The 16,957-nt window shown below is 41.0% G+C and overlaps 1 protein-coding gene across 1 annotated transcript; it reads left to right on the forward strand.

Moving 5' to 3' along the window:
• The first annotated feature begins 1,029 nt into the window (after window positions 1-1,029).
• On the forward strand, window positions 1,030-13,421 carry crfb16 (cytokine receptor family member B16). Its single transcript, XM_035800634.2, has 7 exons — window positions 1,030-1,582; window positions 4,289-4,412; window positions 5,217-5,407; window positions 6,225-6,349; window positions 9,477-9,630; window positions 12,337-12,488; window positions 12,656-13,421. Exons 1-7 carry the CDS (start codon window positions 1,519-1,521, stop codon window positions 12,821-12,823), a joined length of 978 nt encoding a protein of 325 aa, XP_035656527.1. The 5' UTR covers window positions 1,030-1,518; the 3' UTR covers window positions 12,824-13,421.
• Window positions 13,422-16,957: the final 3,536 nt, after the last annotated feature.

Raw genomic sequence — 16,957 nt, forward strand, 5'->3', positions numbered from 1 at the left:
TTTACAAGCCAATGGGCACCGGTTAGTTGAGGTAGTTGAGGAAGTATGTACATGTAGGTAGAGTTAATTAAAGTGACTCACGCATAGATGACAAATGACAGTGGTGTGGAGAGGAGGGGGGGGGCAATGCTGTCTGGGTAGCCAGCCCTGAAATATATTGTTTTAGCCCTAACCCTATGATATGTGAGATGATGTATCCATGACTGTTTATTGAAATACCCCCCCCCCTCCCCCTGTAGTTCCACCACTGAAATCACACAATGTTACAAATTAAGAAACATATCCTTTAAATAATTATGCTCTACTATCTAAAAATGTTGAGTTAAGTGTCTCGAAATGTCAACTTAGTATCTCCAAATTAGTATATTTTTATTACATTTACTTAACTAGGCAAGTCAGTTAAGAACAAATTCTTTCAATGACGGCCTAAAAACAGTGTTCAGCCTTGTTCAGGAACAGAACGACAGATTTGTACCTTGTCAGCTCGGGGATTCAATCTTGCAACCTTCGGTTACTAGTCCAACGCTCTAACCACTAGGCTACCTGCCACCTCAAAATCAAAATGTGTTGATAGTATCTCGAAATTTCTACTTAGTATCTCTGAATTGTTTTACATTTTTAGATAAAAAACTTAGTATATCTTCCCACAAAAAATTGTGGGAATGGGCTTCCATGCATATCTCTTTAACTGTTTGGGCTAGAAACTAGATGTTTCCTCTGTAGAAATGGTGCAATATTGACGCTAACGAATCTGTGTTCGTTTTTTCATTACAACAATCATTATCTGGGTGATTTTCTAGGTGCACTGGCCCCCCCCAAATGAGAATTTCACGTCGCACCAAAAAAGTCATTAGGAGCATATGCGACCAAAATGGTCACACTTTATAGCCCTACGTACACGCACACACGCACACACACACACACACACACAGTTATGGGAGGGAGTGATCATAACCAGTCTGACAGGCTTAAGCGTATTTTCACCCTCAGCATCCAGCCAAGCCATACCAGTCATTCTTTTAGACTCGCATCAGCACATCACACCTTTCCTCTCTCAAACACACACACACTTTTATAAGCTTTACCTACATAACCACTCTCTCAGACGCACCATAAAATGCTATTGATATGGCTTTCACATAAAAAAAAAACACACATTTATAACTAAACTATTTATGTATATTTACAAGCCTTTTACAGGAGACACAGTGGGACAGCAAAGGAAGTGTGGCAGAGGAACCATCACAAGGACCGAGAAGAGTGCTAGGATCACAGTCATAGGAGCCACTCTGTCCTAGGAAAGTTCGTTGGTATAACAGTCTGCAGTGATCGTGTTACAGTCGCAACGAGAACGATCAATGGACAACGAGATGACTATATTTGCAAACACAAAAGCAGTGATCACACTACTCCTGGGATTGTTTGTATGACCATCAAATTAGTGGTGACAGACGGTCAACACAGTGATTGCACACTTGATCACAGCAGTGCCCCTACTCTTCTCCATACAGAGGGGCTATGAGACTGAGAAGGAGCTTCGTTGACAGCCAGTTAATACTTGTCCTCAACATCGTCACAAACTGTAAGTACTGCAGCAACACTGTCCTGCTGTTTAACAGGAAGAAGTTGCCCAAAACTGCTGACGTAGGATCAGATATTATTTTCATCCCCCAAAGGTTTAAGGTTAGCATTGGGCTAGTGTGATTTGATCCTAGATCTGTAGTTAGGTGCAACTTCTACCTCAAGCCTATTTATCAGTCATCCTATGTACAGTATGTTCATTTCTAAATGTTATACTGTACATGGAACCAATGGAAAAGAAAGTAACATTTCCAAGGTGGTGGAAACCATGATTTGATCCTAGATCTGTAGTTACCATGGGAATACATTGATTTGATCCTAGATCTGTAGTTACCATGGGAATACATTGATTTGATCCGAGATCTGTAGTCACCATGGGAATACATTGATTTGATCCTAGATCTGTAGTTACCAAATACATTGATTTGATCCTAGATCTGTAGTTACCATGGGAATACATTGATTTGATCCGAGATCTGTAGTTACCATGGGAATACATTGATTTGATCCTAGATCTGTAGTTACCATGGGAATACATTGATTTGATCCTAAATCTGTAGTTACCATGGGAATACATTGATTTGATCCTAGATCTGTAGTTACCATGGGAATACATTGATTTGATCCTAGATCTGTAGTTACCATGGGAATACATTGATTTGATCCTAGATCTGTAGTTACCATGGGAATACATTGATTTGATCCGAGATCTGTAGTTACCATGGGAATACATTGATTTGATCCCCACTCCATCATGCTCGGTGCTCAAGCCTCATGTCCACCAGATGCATAAAACTCTTTGCATCCTGGGGAAGTAGTTAATTGTCAATGGAGCAGTCCGAAACGTTACGGTGCGTTCTGTGAACCGCATGCATTCAATAGTTTCAATGCGTGCGTTGTTTTACCATGCGGTGGTACAAACCGAAGTACACACAGACTCCACTTAGCTATCTTTAACTAGTTGAAAAGCAGTCTAGACAACATGCATTTGGTGGACCTCAGGCTGGGCTCCAGTACTAGTGCGTATGGACTCCTGAAACCGGAACTCGCAAGATGTCAGCCCCCAAGAAAGATTGTATGCGACAGAGAGAATATGTTGAAAACAATGGTTGGACAAATTGGAGGCAGGCTCTAGTTCTTATTATAGCTAAGTGGGACAGGTGCGCCTAGATCTGTAGTTACCATGGGAATACATTGATTTGATCCTAGATCTGTAGTTACCATGGGAATACATTGATTTGATCCTAGATCTGTAGTTACCATGGGAATACATTGATTTGATCCTAGATCTGTAGTTACCATGGGAATACATTGATTTGATCCTAGATCTGTAGTTACCATGGGAATACATTGATTTGATCCTAGATCTGTAGTTACCATGGGAATACATTGATTTGATCCTAGATCTGTAGTTACCATGGGAATACATTGATTTGATCCTAGATCTGTAGTTACCATGGGAATACATTGATTTGATCCTAGATCTGTAGTTACCATGGGAATACATTGATTTGATCCTAGATCTGTAGTTACCATGGGAATACATTGATTTGATCCTAGATCTGTAGTTACCATGGGAATACATTGATTTGATCCGAGATCTGTAGTTACCATGGGAATACATTGATTTGATCCTAGATCTGTAGTTACCATGGGAATACATTGATTTGATCCGAGATCTGTAGTTACCATGGGAATACATTGATTTGATCCGAGATCTGTAGTTACCATGGGAATACATTGATTTGATCCGAGATCTGTAGTTACCATGGGAATACATTGATTTGATCCTAGATCTGTAGTTACCATGGGAATACATTGATTTGATCCTAGATCTGTAGTTACCATGGGAATACATTGATTTGATCCGAGATCTGTAGTTACCATGGGAATACATTGATTTGATCCGAGATCTGTAGTTACCATGGGAATACATTGATTTGATCCGAGATCTGTAGTTACCATGGGAATACATTGATTTGATCCGAGATCTGTAGTTACCATGGGAATACATTGATTTGATCCTAGATCTGTAGTTACCATGGGACATTGATGTTCTCATGTGCCAGACTCACATGTGTGCCAGATCCATGTCCTCCCCAATTAAGGTGCCACCAACCTCCTGTGGTGCATATATATATATATATATATATGTCCATTAAAGGTAGATGACAATTAACAAGTTCTTGAAGGAGTAAAACTGAATTTTGCCTGAGGGAGAGGGTGCAACATACCTTTAATGCCCTGCCTGCCATAATTGGAAACTTGAGACTCCTCTGTGTGTCACAGGATACATGACACTTTTTACCCGAGGCCAAACCGCTTGCAAGTGGGGTTAGAATGCTGTGAATGTGTTTACATGTGTGCCAAAGCATTTGTGCACTTAAATATACAGTATGTGAACAAGACAACAGGGCTTCTGTGTGCTTAGAACATGTATTCATATAAAGACTGGATTCTGTCAAACTCAAGGAAAGATAGACACATAGCACCCACTCATACCAAAGACTAAAAACGGGACGTGATGCATCTTTGCTTTGCACTCAGCATTCCCGTCCTGTCCAGGGGGGTGTACTAGTACATCCAGCTGCCTCACGCCACAGAAACAGGAGATGGGTTTCTGCTACTACGAGCTGTTCCGGCTTGCACAAGCCAAAGCTTGACACTTAATCAGCTTGGAATATTTTATAGTATAGTTTCATTTCAGATGCCTGGCTGCTGCCATCACCGTGGGGAATTTCCATGGAGTCTGTAAATATGAGGCACTTGCTCAAGTGGCGCCGTCAACAGTCTCCTTGCAGTTCTGTCATCTACTCTGTGCAGTTCCAGGGGTGAGTCAATCACTTCTGAAGCATTACAGGAACGTTGAGACACATTGACGAGAATACTGCTGTTCCCGATTCTGCTAAATGGACTTTCTCTGACTTTTTCACTTTCACTCATCCTCTTACTCTTGCTGATTGACGGTGAACTGTACACCTGTAACAATTGAATTAGATGAGACACCCCCCTTCTAAATTACTAACCCCTGTTGCTAAATAGCACCAGTTGTGACATTTGTCTCTTCTTAAACCAGACACAATGTCCTCTAAAATAGTCATAAATCGTGTCTCAAAATGTCCGTTTTATCAATGCCCATGAGAAGGAGGAAATTATACACATATGCAGTAAACAGAGCGTTATGTAATGTTACACTTGCTAATGGTGAGCTGCAGTAATTTAATTTACAAGACACTTTTATCCAGAGCGACTTATAGTTTAAGGTAGCTCGGTGATACAACCACATATCACAGTCATAGTAAGAAAACCTTTTCCTCAATAAAACAGCTTCCTTACTATGACTGTGCTATGTGGTTATCTCACCGAGCGCTGAATAACAGCATCTTCTAAATTACAAACATGTCAAATGTAAATGTAAAAAATTGAGACATCACACTATTTGTTATTACTTTTTTAGGGGACATTGCGTCTGGTTTACGAAGGGCGTGGTAACTGAGAAGATGTAACGGGTAGTTAACCACAAGCATGTGAAAATATGAAACATTCATGTCAAAAATATTTATCGGGCAGACAAACAAAAGGACAAAGACATTGGCTCTGGGTATAATGTGTCAATATGAGCTGTATTTCTGTAGGGAATTTGAGCTGAGGATCTTGAATGGAAGTTGGGAGGACGCGGTTGGTTGCCAGCGGGTCACACGGACGGAGTGCGACCTGACCTTTGACCTTGGTTCTGACTCAGACTACAACATCCGTGTGCGGGCAGAGTGCGGAAGGCGTGTGTCACCGTGGGCTGAGCTCGGGAGGCCATTCAACAGGAGAGAGAGTGAGTCATTGTGGGATATCTACGTCCAAATACTATTTTTTTTGATGCCATGGCAATAGTTGTTTTTCATGATTTTTATGTTCATTTTATGTTTCCTTCATCCATCCAAGGAAAATAAGACCAACTGGAGATATTAGAAAGATGAATGAATCTATATAGCATTTGTACTAACATTAGTTGAAGACAAAACACTTACCCAAGTGCACAACAGCCATACAAAATGCCAAAACATTTAAACAAGCAGCCTTCTGGTCATCATTATGACAATACCTTGTCCGATTAGTATGTGAAAATTAAAAAATGTTGTACGTTTTAAATCCAGGATATAATACTTATTTTCAACCCTGTATCACAAATGATTATGAAATAGACACAAATTGCCTATTGGAAATGGGTGTAAAGTACACAAATGCTTTATGAAGAAAGAAAATTGCGTTGTGATGAAAATCCTGTAATAGACACGAAAAAGTGGACTTTTTCCATGTGCCTGTCACGAATTTCAATAAGTCATTTGTGTCTATTTGTCATAGTGTGTTGCTTATTTCGCCTTTCATCGAGGATGAATTTGCTGCACACTGTTGAGGAAGAGACTTTTCAGACCCACATGTGTTTGACTACAGCTGATAATCAGATACGAGAACAGGTGACAGGCTAAAACCTAAATTAACGAATGGCGGGGAACAGCCTAATTGCACTTCAGATGAAGCCTTCTCAGTCTGCATGAGCGTAGTATGTTTCTATTTCTTCCGTTTTTTACTAAACAGTATGTTCTCGGTAGTATGTTTGTAACTTACTATGACTTTCATCTTTCACACAGCAATCCTGACGGTGCCAGCTATAACTGTGACCACCATGGGTGATACCCTTCAGGTGACTTTCATAGGCCTTCCCCTGACCGTGGGAGTGACTGTGACTATCTGGAAGAGAGGCGAGTTGGTCAGGGTGAGGATATTACATGTATATTATATATTATAAGTATATTATAGTCTTGCAGGGATTTGTCTGCCGTTGAAATCCTTGGGCGGGCCTCTAAGCATTTTTTTGGGGGGGTCACCTAAGTTCAAACAGTGTAATTTAAAAAAAAAAAATAATAAGATACAAAATAAAAGCTAGGCAGTCAGGGATAATTGAAAATTCAAAAAGCAATGAATTTAGCAGTTTCGATTTTGTTGTTATGTTTGTGCAAAATAACACAATATCAGGAAAAATGCATAGAATTGCAGGAAATTAGCTTTAAAACAGAAACAAAAATGCTCTCCTCTCCATGGCAGAATATGGAGTATTACAGGAACTGTGCATTAAAACAAAACAAATCTCAGCTCCATAGAGAATTTTGAAAAGTTGCAGGAAATTGGCATAAAAATGTTAAAATGTATATAAAATCAAATCAAATGTTATTTGTCACAAACACATGGTTAGCAGATGTTAATGCGAGTGTAGCGAAATGCTTGTGCTTCTAGTTCTGACAATGCAGTAATAACCAACGAGTAATCTAACCTAACAATTCCAGAACTACTACCTTATACACACAAGTGTAAAGTGATAAAGAATATGTACATAAAAGATATATGAATGAGTGATGGTACAGAACGGCATAGTGGCATAAAAGTGGCATAGTTTAAAGTGGCTAGTGAACATGCAAGATGCAGTAGATGGTATAGAGTACAGTATATGCATATACATACAGTGGGGCAAAAAAGTATTTAGTCAGCCACCAATTGTGCAAGTTCTCCCACTTAAAAAGATGAGAGAGGCCTGTAATTTTCATCAAAGGTAAACTTCAACTATGACAGACAAAATGAGAAAAAAAAGTTGGGGTGGGCAGTCTATGTTTGTTTTTCTATGATTTGGGGATTTCTATGTTTCGACCTAGTATGGTTCTCAATCAGAGGCAGCTGTCATTAGCAGCCTGGCTTTCACTGTGTGTTTGTGGGTGTTTGTTTCCGTGTCTGTGTTTTGGTTTTCGTTCGTTTCACATTTATTGTTTTTGTATCAGTTGTGTTCATGTTGAGAATTTCTTATTTTAAAAAAACTATGGAAACTTACCACGCCGCTTATTGGTCCTCCGATCCTTCTCGCCTCTCCTCTTCAGACGAAAGAGGAGGAAAACCTTTACAGTAGGATTTTTAATGAATTTATTTGCAAATTATGGCAGAAAATAAGTATTTGGTCACCTACAAACAAGCAAGATTTCTGGCTCTCACAGATCTGTAACTTCTTCTTTAAGAGGCTCCTCTGTCCTCCACTGGTTATCAGTCACACTACAAACTCCACTATGGCCAAGACCAAAGAGCTGTCAAAGGACACCAGAAACAAAATTGTAGACCTGCACCAGGCTGGGAAGACTGAATCTGCAATAGGTAAGCAGCTTGGTTTGAAGAAATCAACTGTGGGAGCAATTATTAGGAAATGGAAGATATAGAAGACCACTGATAATCTCCCTCGATCTGGGGCTCCATGCAAAATCTCACCCCGTGGGGTCAAAATGATCACAAGAACGGTGAGCAAAAATCCCAGAACCCCACGGGGGGGACCTAGTGAATGACCTGCAGAGAGCTGGGACCAAAGTAACAAAGCCTACCATCAGCAAGGGCATTGAAGATGAAACGTGGCTGGGTCTTTCAGCATGACAATGATCCCAAACACACCGCCCGGGCAACGATAGAGTGGCTTCGTAAGAAGCATTTCAAGGTCCTGGAGTGGCCTAGCCAGTCTCCAGATATCAACCCCATAGAAATTCTTTGGAGGGAGTTGAAAGTCCGTGTTGCCCAGCAACAGCCCCAAAACATCACTGCTCTAGGGGAGATCTGCATGGAGGAATGGGCCAAAATACCAGCAACAGCGTGTGAAAACCTTGTGATATTTTCCACCATAATTTGCAAATAAATTCATTAAAAATCCTACAATATGATTTTCTGTTATAGTTGAAGTGTACCTATGATGAAAATTACAGGCCTCTCTCATCTTTTTAAGTGGGAGAACTTGCACAATTGGTGGCTGACTAAATACTTCAAAATATTATTTTTGTAGGCGAAATAGCTCCGTTTGTTCTTCACGTTTGGCTGAGAAATCCCGGAAATTGCAGACACGAAAACACCGGAAAATATTCCAGATTAGCTCCATAATATCGACAGAAACATGGTAAATGTTTATAATCAATCTTCAAGGTGTTTTTCAAACATCTATTCGATAATATATCCACCGGGAGGATTGGTTTTTCAGTAGGACCGATTGGAATAATGGCTACCTCTGTATTTTACGCGAGAATCACTCTGGGAGCCATCAGGTGACCACTTGCGCAATGTAGCCACTTACGGGTATTCTTCAACATAAATGCGTAAAACTAGATCACAATGCTGTAGACACCTTGAGGAATACGAAGAAAAAGTAATCTGGTTGATAGCTCATTCACTGCTCAATAGGGATGCATTGGAACGCAGCGCTTTCAAAACATGAGGCACTTCCGGATTGAATTTTTCTCAGGCTTTCGCCTGCAATATCAGTTCGGTTATACTCACAGACAATATTATTTTTTTTTGGAAACTTTAGAGTGTTTTCTATCCTAAACTGTCAATTATATGCATATTCTAGCATCTTGTCCTGACAAAATATCCCGTTTACTACGGGAACGTTATTTTTCCAAAAATGAAAATACTGCCCCCTAGTCACAACAGGTTAAATTAATAGTATCTGTTTTTTTTTTCATGTCTTACTACTTGAAAGTCGTTTTATTCTCGCTCAAAAAACTCCTGTGGCTTATAAATGGACTGTTTGAAAATGTGAAGAAAAAAAAGTTAGGGTTACATTTTTATTTGGCGTACCCCCGACGGCGTTGCAACCCCTGGGTTGGGAATACCTGGTCTAGACAACCCTGTCATGTATTATGTGTTGGGAGAGATTGGAGCTTCTTGTGTGGGGGATAACTAGGGATTGGAGCAAGGGATTGGTTTGAAATTGGTCCTAAAAGTGACCCGCTAGGTAGAACGATAATGACCTCCTCCCTATAGAACTCACTTCAAGCAGTGGTTAAGTTTTCTTCAGCAGCGTCTCACTGTGCTCTGTTTTCTAGGGCAAGTCCTCCTTGCGTGTGATCACAGTGCAACAGAATCCGCTCCACATCGGCGCCCTGCAGGAGGGAGCAGTGTACTGCGTCAAAGCCCAGGCCCATCTGGACACCCACAGCAAAAGCAGCAGCACTGACACACAGTGTGTCTCCATCACAGGTGGGCTGCTAATGATAATACACACTCATAGACACACACATACAGTACATCTGCATGTGCTCACACGTTCTATTAAATATATTGATCATTTATTGATCCTTGAAACCAGATAGACCTTTGGCAATTGGTCCTTCGAGACAGATATGTCCTTTAACACACACACTGATCAGGCAATGGTATACTTTACCATTATGTGTACCGTGGAAAGAGATAAAAAAAAACATAACGTCTTAATAATAATAATAATATATAATATATGCCATTTAGCAGACGCTTTTATCCAAAGCGACTTACAGTCATGTGTGCATACATTCTACGTATGGGTGGTCCCGGGAATCGAACCCACTACCCTGGCGTTACAAGCGCCATGCTCTACCAACTGAGCTACAGGTCTTGTATCTATTTCAAACACACACCAACCACACACACATTTTTCATCGTCTCTGTGCACTTTGTATCTGTTCAGGCTTTATACTGGAAGAGTAATGCAGAAAAAAAATCTGCAAATCATGGAAACATAACCTTGCGATGGATACAGGCGCCTTGACTTTTTCCCCATGTTGTTACCTTATTCTAAAATCAATTAAATAGTTTTTTCCCCTGATTAAAAATAAAGAAAATAAAAATAAATACCTTATTTACTCTTACTTTGCTATGAGACTCAAAATTGAGCGCAGGTGCATCCTGTTTCCATTGATCATCCTCAAGATGTTTCTACAACTTGATTGGAGTCAACCTATGGTCAATTGATTGGACAAGATTTGGAAAGGCACACACCTGTCGATATAAAGTCCCACAGTTGACAGTGCATGGCAGAGCAAAAAAACAAGCCATGAGGTGGAAGGAATTGTCTGAGCCCTGAGGGTAAGGGTACCCAAAACATTTCTGCAGTAAGCCTGAAAATTCAATTCAAATAAAATTGTATTAGTCACATGCTGCTGTTGCGTCATCTGCAAACTTGATGGTGTTGGAGTCGTGCCTGGCCATGCAGTCATAGGTGAACAGGGAGTACAGGGAGTCAGGAAGTCCAGGATCCATTTGCAGAGGGAGGTGTTTAGTCCCAGGATCCTTAGCTTAGTGATGAGCTTTGAGGGCACTATGGTGTTGAACGCTGAGCTGTAGTCAATGAATAGCATTCTCACATAGGTGTTCCTTTTGTCCAGGTGGGAAAGGGCAGTGTGGAGTGAAATAGAGATTGCATCATCTGTGGATTTGTTTGGGTGGTATGAAAATTGGAGTGGGTCTAGGGTTTCTGGGATAACTGTCCTGGGAAGGAGAGGCGGACCAAAACGCAGCGTGGTTATAGTTCATGGTTCCTTAATAGACACTAAACATGAACCCAACTACAAAACAAGAAACGTGAAAACAGTCGCGTGTGGCACAAACACTGACACAGGAAAAAATCACCCCCAATATACCCAAAGAACATGGCTGCCGAAATATGGTTCCCAATCAGAGACAACGATAAACACCTGCCTCTGATTGAGAACCACTCTAGGCAACCATAGACTTACCTAGACAACTTAACTGAACACAACCCCATTAATCTAATAAAAATAATAAAGAAAACTAAGATAACTAAGGCCAGGGCGTGACAATGGTGTTGATGTGAGCCATTACCAGCCTTTCATCCGTCATTTTTAAATGGAAGACGTTTGGAACCACCAAGACTCTTCCTAGAGCTGGCCACCTGGCCAAACTCAGCCAAGAACCTGATGGTCACTCTGACAGAGCTCCAGAGTTCCTCTGTGGAGATGGGAGAACCTTCCAGAAGGACAATTATCTCTGCAGCACTCCACCACACAGGCCTTTTTGGAAGCCACTCCTCAGTAAAAGGCACATGATAGCCCGCTTGGAGTTTTCCAAAAACCACCTAAAGGACTCTCAGACCATGAGAAACAAAATTCTCCGGTCTGATAAAACCCAGATGGAACTCTTGGGCCTGAATGCCAAGCGTCACATCTGGAGGAAACCTGGTGGTGGCAGCATCCTGCTGTGGGAGGGACTCGGAGACTAGTCAGGATTGGGGGAAAGATGAGCGGAGCAAAGTACAAAGAGATCCTTGATTGAAATCCTGCTCCAGAGCGCTCAGGACCTCAGACTGGGGCTAATGTTCACCTTCCATCAGGACAATGACCCTAAGCACACAGCCAAGTCAACACGAGTGGCTTCTGGACAAGTCTCTGAATGTCTGAGTGGCCCAGCGAGAGCCCGGACTTGAACCCAATCTAACATCTCTGGAGAGACCTGAACATGGCTTTGTAGCAACACTCCTCATCCAACCTGGCAGAGCTTGAAAGGATCTGCAGAGAATAATGTGAGAAACTCCCCAAATTCAGATGTGCCAAGCTTGTATCATCATACCCAAGAAGACTCGAGGCTGTTATCGCTGCCAAAGGTTCTTCAACAAAGGACTGAGTAAAGGATCGGAATAGTTATGTAAATGTGATATCAGTTTTTTCCCATAACTTTGCAAGGATTTCTGTAAAGCTGATTTTCTTTGTCATTATGGAGTATTGTGTGTAAATTGATTCGAAAAAATGTTTTTAATCCATTTTAGAATAAAGCTGTAATGTAACAAAATGGGGGAAAAAGTCAAGGGGTCTGAATTCTTTCCAAATGCACTCTATTGCGCTCTCATGCTACATTACGGCTGTATACTTCACCTTAATAACAGTAAGACAAATATTGTCATTGTGTTCAAAGGTCCTGGACCTACCTGGCTTAAGCCCACAACAGTGACTGTTATCGTGGTGATCTTAGCCGGCCTGGTGTTTTGTCTCTCTTGGTCAGTAACCCACTGTAGGCCAGAGGCCTGCTTCGCCTATTTCCGCAAGGAGCCACAGCCCACTGCACTGGTGAGTCCTGCAATGATTGGTCATTATCACTCTCTCTCTCTGCCCGTGCAAGGCATTGTTGAGCATGAGTCCAGTGCCTGTAGACATATTGTAAACATTGATGTTTTCAAAAGGAGACCAAAATACAATTGCAATCTCTCTCTTTTCTCGGTTCCTGGTATCTGTAGCTCCTTGATTGGCCGCTCACAAGAGTCAAGATCTATCACCAAGATGAGCTTCGTGAGCCAATCCATGCCGTCCTTTTAAGTGAACTGAGAACTGAGCCATCCAGTCAATTGGATAAGTGGACACAATCTATATGTTCAGAAGGCACAGACAGACCATATCAAGTTTGATTGATACTGTAGGTTAATAAGAATGGTCAGAAGTGACGAGTCTGGATTGGAGAAGTCAGGAGGCCGGCAGTTGTTCGGAGGGAGACAGAAGGGTCCTGTGTGGCTCAGTTGGTTAGGGCAGTGATGCTTGTAACTCCAGGGTTGTGGGTTTGATTCCCACGGGGGACCAGTATGAAAAGTGAATGCACTCACCTCTGTAAGTCTGCTAAATGACAAATGTCAATGTACAATGTAGTATTTGTGTTGTAGATAAGTCAGAGATGAATATGGGTGAGTCTCCAAATGTAGTATTTGTGTTGTAGATAAGTCAGAGATGAATATGGGTGAGTCTCCAAATGTAGTATTTGTGTTGTAGATAAGTCAGAGATGAATATGGGTGAGTCTCCAAATGTAGTATTTGTGTTCTAGATAAGTCAGAGATGAATATGGGTGAGTCTCCAAATTTAGTAACTTTATTTACAACATGATATGTTCTAATTCAATCTAAGACAATAACAAAGTAATTGTTTATATACTATTTCCATTAACAGGTGGCTATTCCAAACCATGACTCCGAAATAAAGCAATGAATGATTTTAGTCATTTTTATTTCAGTAGACCATCTTGACTTGTTTTATCGAAAGATACCGATCTGATTATTACTCCTGTGAAAGAAAAGTGATCTCACTACCGTAATACACACACTAAAAGCCTGTAGAATGAATGTACACCCCTACAAATATCACCAGGTGATGGGATTGCACCCCTCTACGTGACCACGTAGTCTAATTGCAAAGATTTTGGAGAAAAATTAGTGAGCAGGTTAGTAAAATCTTCATGTATTTTCAAGAAGTGTCACTTACCTATCTAATATATCAACAAATATGTCAAGTACGGTTTTGGGACAAAAAATATACAGTATGTTTGCTGGGACGTACATCTGTCCAAATGAAAGATCGCCCTCCACATGTTAGCTATGGGGATTCTTTATTAAAGTCCAAAAGAAGTCAAAATTGTCACAAACCAAACAACTGACACCAGTAAATAATATAATAATAATATAATAATATAATATATGCCATTTAGCAGACGCTTTTATCCAAAGCGACTTACAGTCATGTGTGCATACATTCTGCGTATGGGTGGTCCCGGGGATCGAACCCACTACCCTGGCGTTACAAGCGCCATGCTCTACCAACTGAGCTACAGAAGGACAGTAGTGATGCTGTGGGTCAGCTGTTCGTTCACCCGCCCGCAATAACTAATAACCCTTCTGCAACAGACAGCCTATATGTGATAAATGTACCTTTTTAGATAGGCCTATGTTTCTGCTTATAATGTTAAACATTTTTGTATGCATGTTGTGAGTCAACTTGTCTATCTGTAGATACATGCAGCTTCTCCTCTATCATTACTTGTTGCCCTAGAAGGCTAAATAAAACCCTGAAGTTCTCTTTCGTCTCTTCTCTCGCGCAAAACGTCCCCGAAGATGTTTATGGACCAGGGAGAAAATGGAATAATTTTGTTGTTGTGCAAAATCTTCAAATGACATCAGTTTGACAGTTTTCAGGAATTAAAAGCTGTGAAAACTAACCAACATGTTTCTGATCAAATGACAGTTTGGCTTGGATGCATTTTGTTGTGGTTGAAACACTATCAGCTTTTATGATGCTGATAAAGAGAGCACCTTCACAGACGGTGCCAAAGCGTGCATTCATTCTCTCAAGACACTGAAATAAATCAATTATATTTCTTCCCTCCATAGTCAAAATGTACATTTGGTGTATGGTTTTACTGCAAGAAATGCTTAATTGTGCAGGAGTTAATATTAAGGCTACGTGAGAGGTTATGAAACCTACAGTCAGTGCCCAGACTTCAGTTACTTCTATTGAACCCATTTGATACAGTAGCCTACAGTTCCCTTGATGTGCCATTTTTGAAGTCCCGTCTTGTGACTGTCACATTTGTATAGCGCCTCACAATCATCACACACAACACTGCTTTTGCCACTTCACCAAATCTTTCCCAAACATCAGGCCCCTGTTCCAGCCCTCCCTTCTATATATTTTAAATTCTCCATTTCACTTTTCTCTTATTGAATTAAACGCCAACATTGTCCTTATTGCCTCGGTGGATCGACCTTAAACTTTTCTGCCCAAGTTCTAGTGGCTACACACTAGCGCAAGGGACTGAGGGTTTTAAGTCAACCTGTTGTCCTTATTGCCTCGGTGGATCGACCTTAAACTTTTCTGCCCAAGTTCTAGTGGCTACACACTAGCGCAAGGGACTGAGGGTTTTAAGTCAACCTGTGCATCACTAGACAACATAGAGATATATAGAGGTCTCATCTTTGTATCTGTGCCATTATAGCCTCAATGGTGGTGCCCGTGCTGTCATAAATGCCATCTCCATTTTAAAGTAGCATGCACCATGCTCTACAGGCTGAGCTACAGAGGACCACCATGTGGGTAGTGGATAAGTACTTCAGAAAAAGGGTATTGATACACAGTTAACTCAGGATAATGTTGAACATTTACATTTAAATCAAAATGTTAGAAAAACTATACATTTGTACATAAAATATATATTTTTCAAATTGGTAACATTAACATCACGTTAACAACAGGCTTGCCAAGAACAGTTAACACATATGTAACCAAATAAGAGCATAATTACATCACTGATTCAGAGGGGTTTGGTTAAACGCAGAAGACACATTTCAGTTGAATGCATTCAGTTGTATAACAGACTAGGCATTCCCCTTTCCATTTAATTTTAAAACAATATTGTGTTCCTGTGTGTGTGGGGGAGAGAGAGAGACAGACAAAGAACGAAAAGGAAATGGAGTTCATATTGTGTACAAACCTAGATCTATGATCAGGAGCAACACTCTTCAGGGTAAGGGGGTTCAGAGGAGTTGAAGCACACAACAGGACAGTTGGGGCAGGAGAGCATCTAGGAGAGAGATGTCAGCTGTTCCCCATGGGGCTCTGTAGCAGTCTTCCTCAGTTTTGATTTGTCAGCTTCTCTCACCCCCAGGACAAGCATAGAAAAAGAATGAATAGAATGAGAGACTGAGAGGACCAGGTCTGTTACTCTGTGGGTAAAAAGACAAGTGACGTATCATGTTGGGACATATCAAGCTGGTGTCGTGTGTGTACTTGCCTCACTGGAGGTCTTCAATCTAACTTAATGAGAATGGGACAATGTAGGGGTTGAGAACAGCTGGCTTCCTCCGGGCCACCTTGCCATCCACTTTGTTCCATCTTCAAGGGTTCATCATCTTGGGATGATTTGAACCAGGGATCTATACAGCTACAGTGGGGAGAACAAGTATTTGAGACACTGACAATTTTGCAGGTTTTCCTACTTACAAAACATGTAGAGGTCTGTAATTTTTTTATCATAGGTACACTTCAACTGTGAGAAACGGAATCTAAAACAAAAATCCAGAAAATCACATTGTATGATTTTTAAGTAATTCATTTGCATTTTATTGCATGACATAAGTATTTGATCACCTACCAACCAGTAAGAATTCCGTCTCTCACAGACCTGTTAGTTTTTCTTTAAGAAGCCCTCCTGTTCTCCACCTGTATTAACTGCACCTGTTTGAACTCGTTACCTGTATTAATTAAGAATTAAGAGAATTAAGACCACTTTCGAGTAGTAAGACATGTATAAAAGCAAAGCATACCATTAATAAGTAGGGGCTAGAAGCAACTTATATGGTGAACTACCGAGTGGCTAGGACAAGCAAGCCCCATACTGTATGGGAGGACTTATTCTATCTGCTGCGCGGATATGGCTGGGACAATGATCGGGGAAAAGGCCAAAAATCTATACAGAGAATACCTTCATCAAACAACACTGCTTCACGACGCATCAGTGACATGGCAGGAGATGTTTTGATGAGTCAACAGACGTGGCGGGCCTGGGACAGCTCCTGGTATATGTCCGTTACGTTCATGGGGGGTCAATTAAGGAAGACTTCCTCTTCTGCAAACCACTGGTAACCAGGACAACACGAGAGGATATTTTTAAAGTACTGGACAGCTTTGTGACATCAAATGGACTTTGGTGGTTAAGATGTGTTGGTGTCTGTATTGATGGTGCAAAAGCCATGACAGGGAGACAGTAGAGTGGTAACACGCG

Source organism: Oncorhynchus keta, chromosome 23 (assembly GCF_023373465.1).
Source record: "Oncorhynchus keta strain PuntledgeMale-10-30-2019 chromosome 23, Oket_V2, whole genome shotgun sequence".
Classification (NCBI taxonomy): Eukaryota; Metazoa; Chordata; class Actinopteri; order Salmoniformes; family Salmonidae; genus Oncorhynchus; species Oncorhynchus keta.

What these genes read in the sequence shown, in the direction of transcription:
- crfb16 (XM_035800634.2), top strand. Translation starts at nt 1,519, where the DNA reads ATGAGACTGAGAAGGAGCTTCGTTGACAGCCAGTTAATACTTGTCCTC. An exon ending in TACTCTGTGCAGTTCCAGGG is followed by an intron (nt 4,413 to 5,216) that starts GTGAGTCAATCA and finishes GTATTTCTGTAG; the next exon opens with GGAATTTGAGCTGAGGATCT. An exon ending in AGAGAGGCGAGTTGGTCAGG is followed by an intron (nt 6,350 to 9,476) that starts GTGAGGATATTA and finishes TCTGTTTTCTAG; the next exon opens with GGCAAGTCCTCCTTGCGTGT.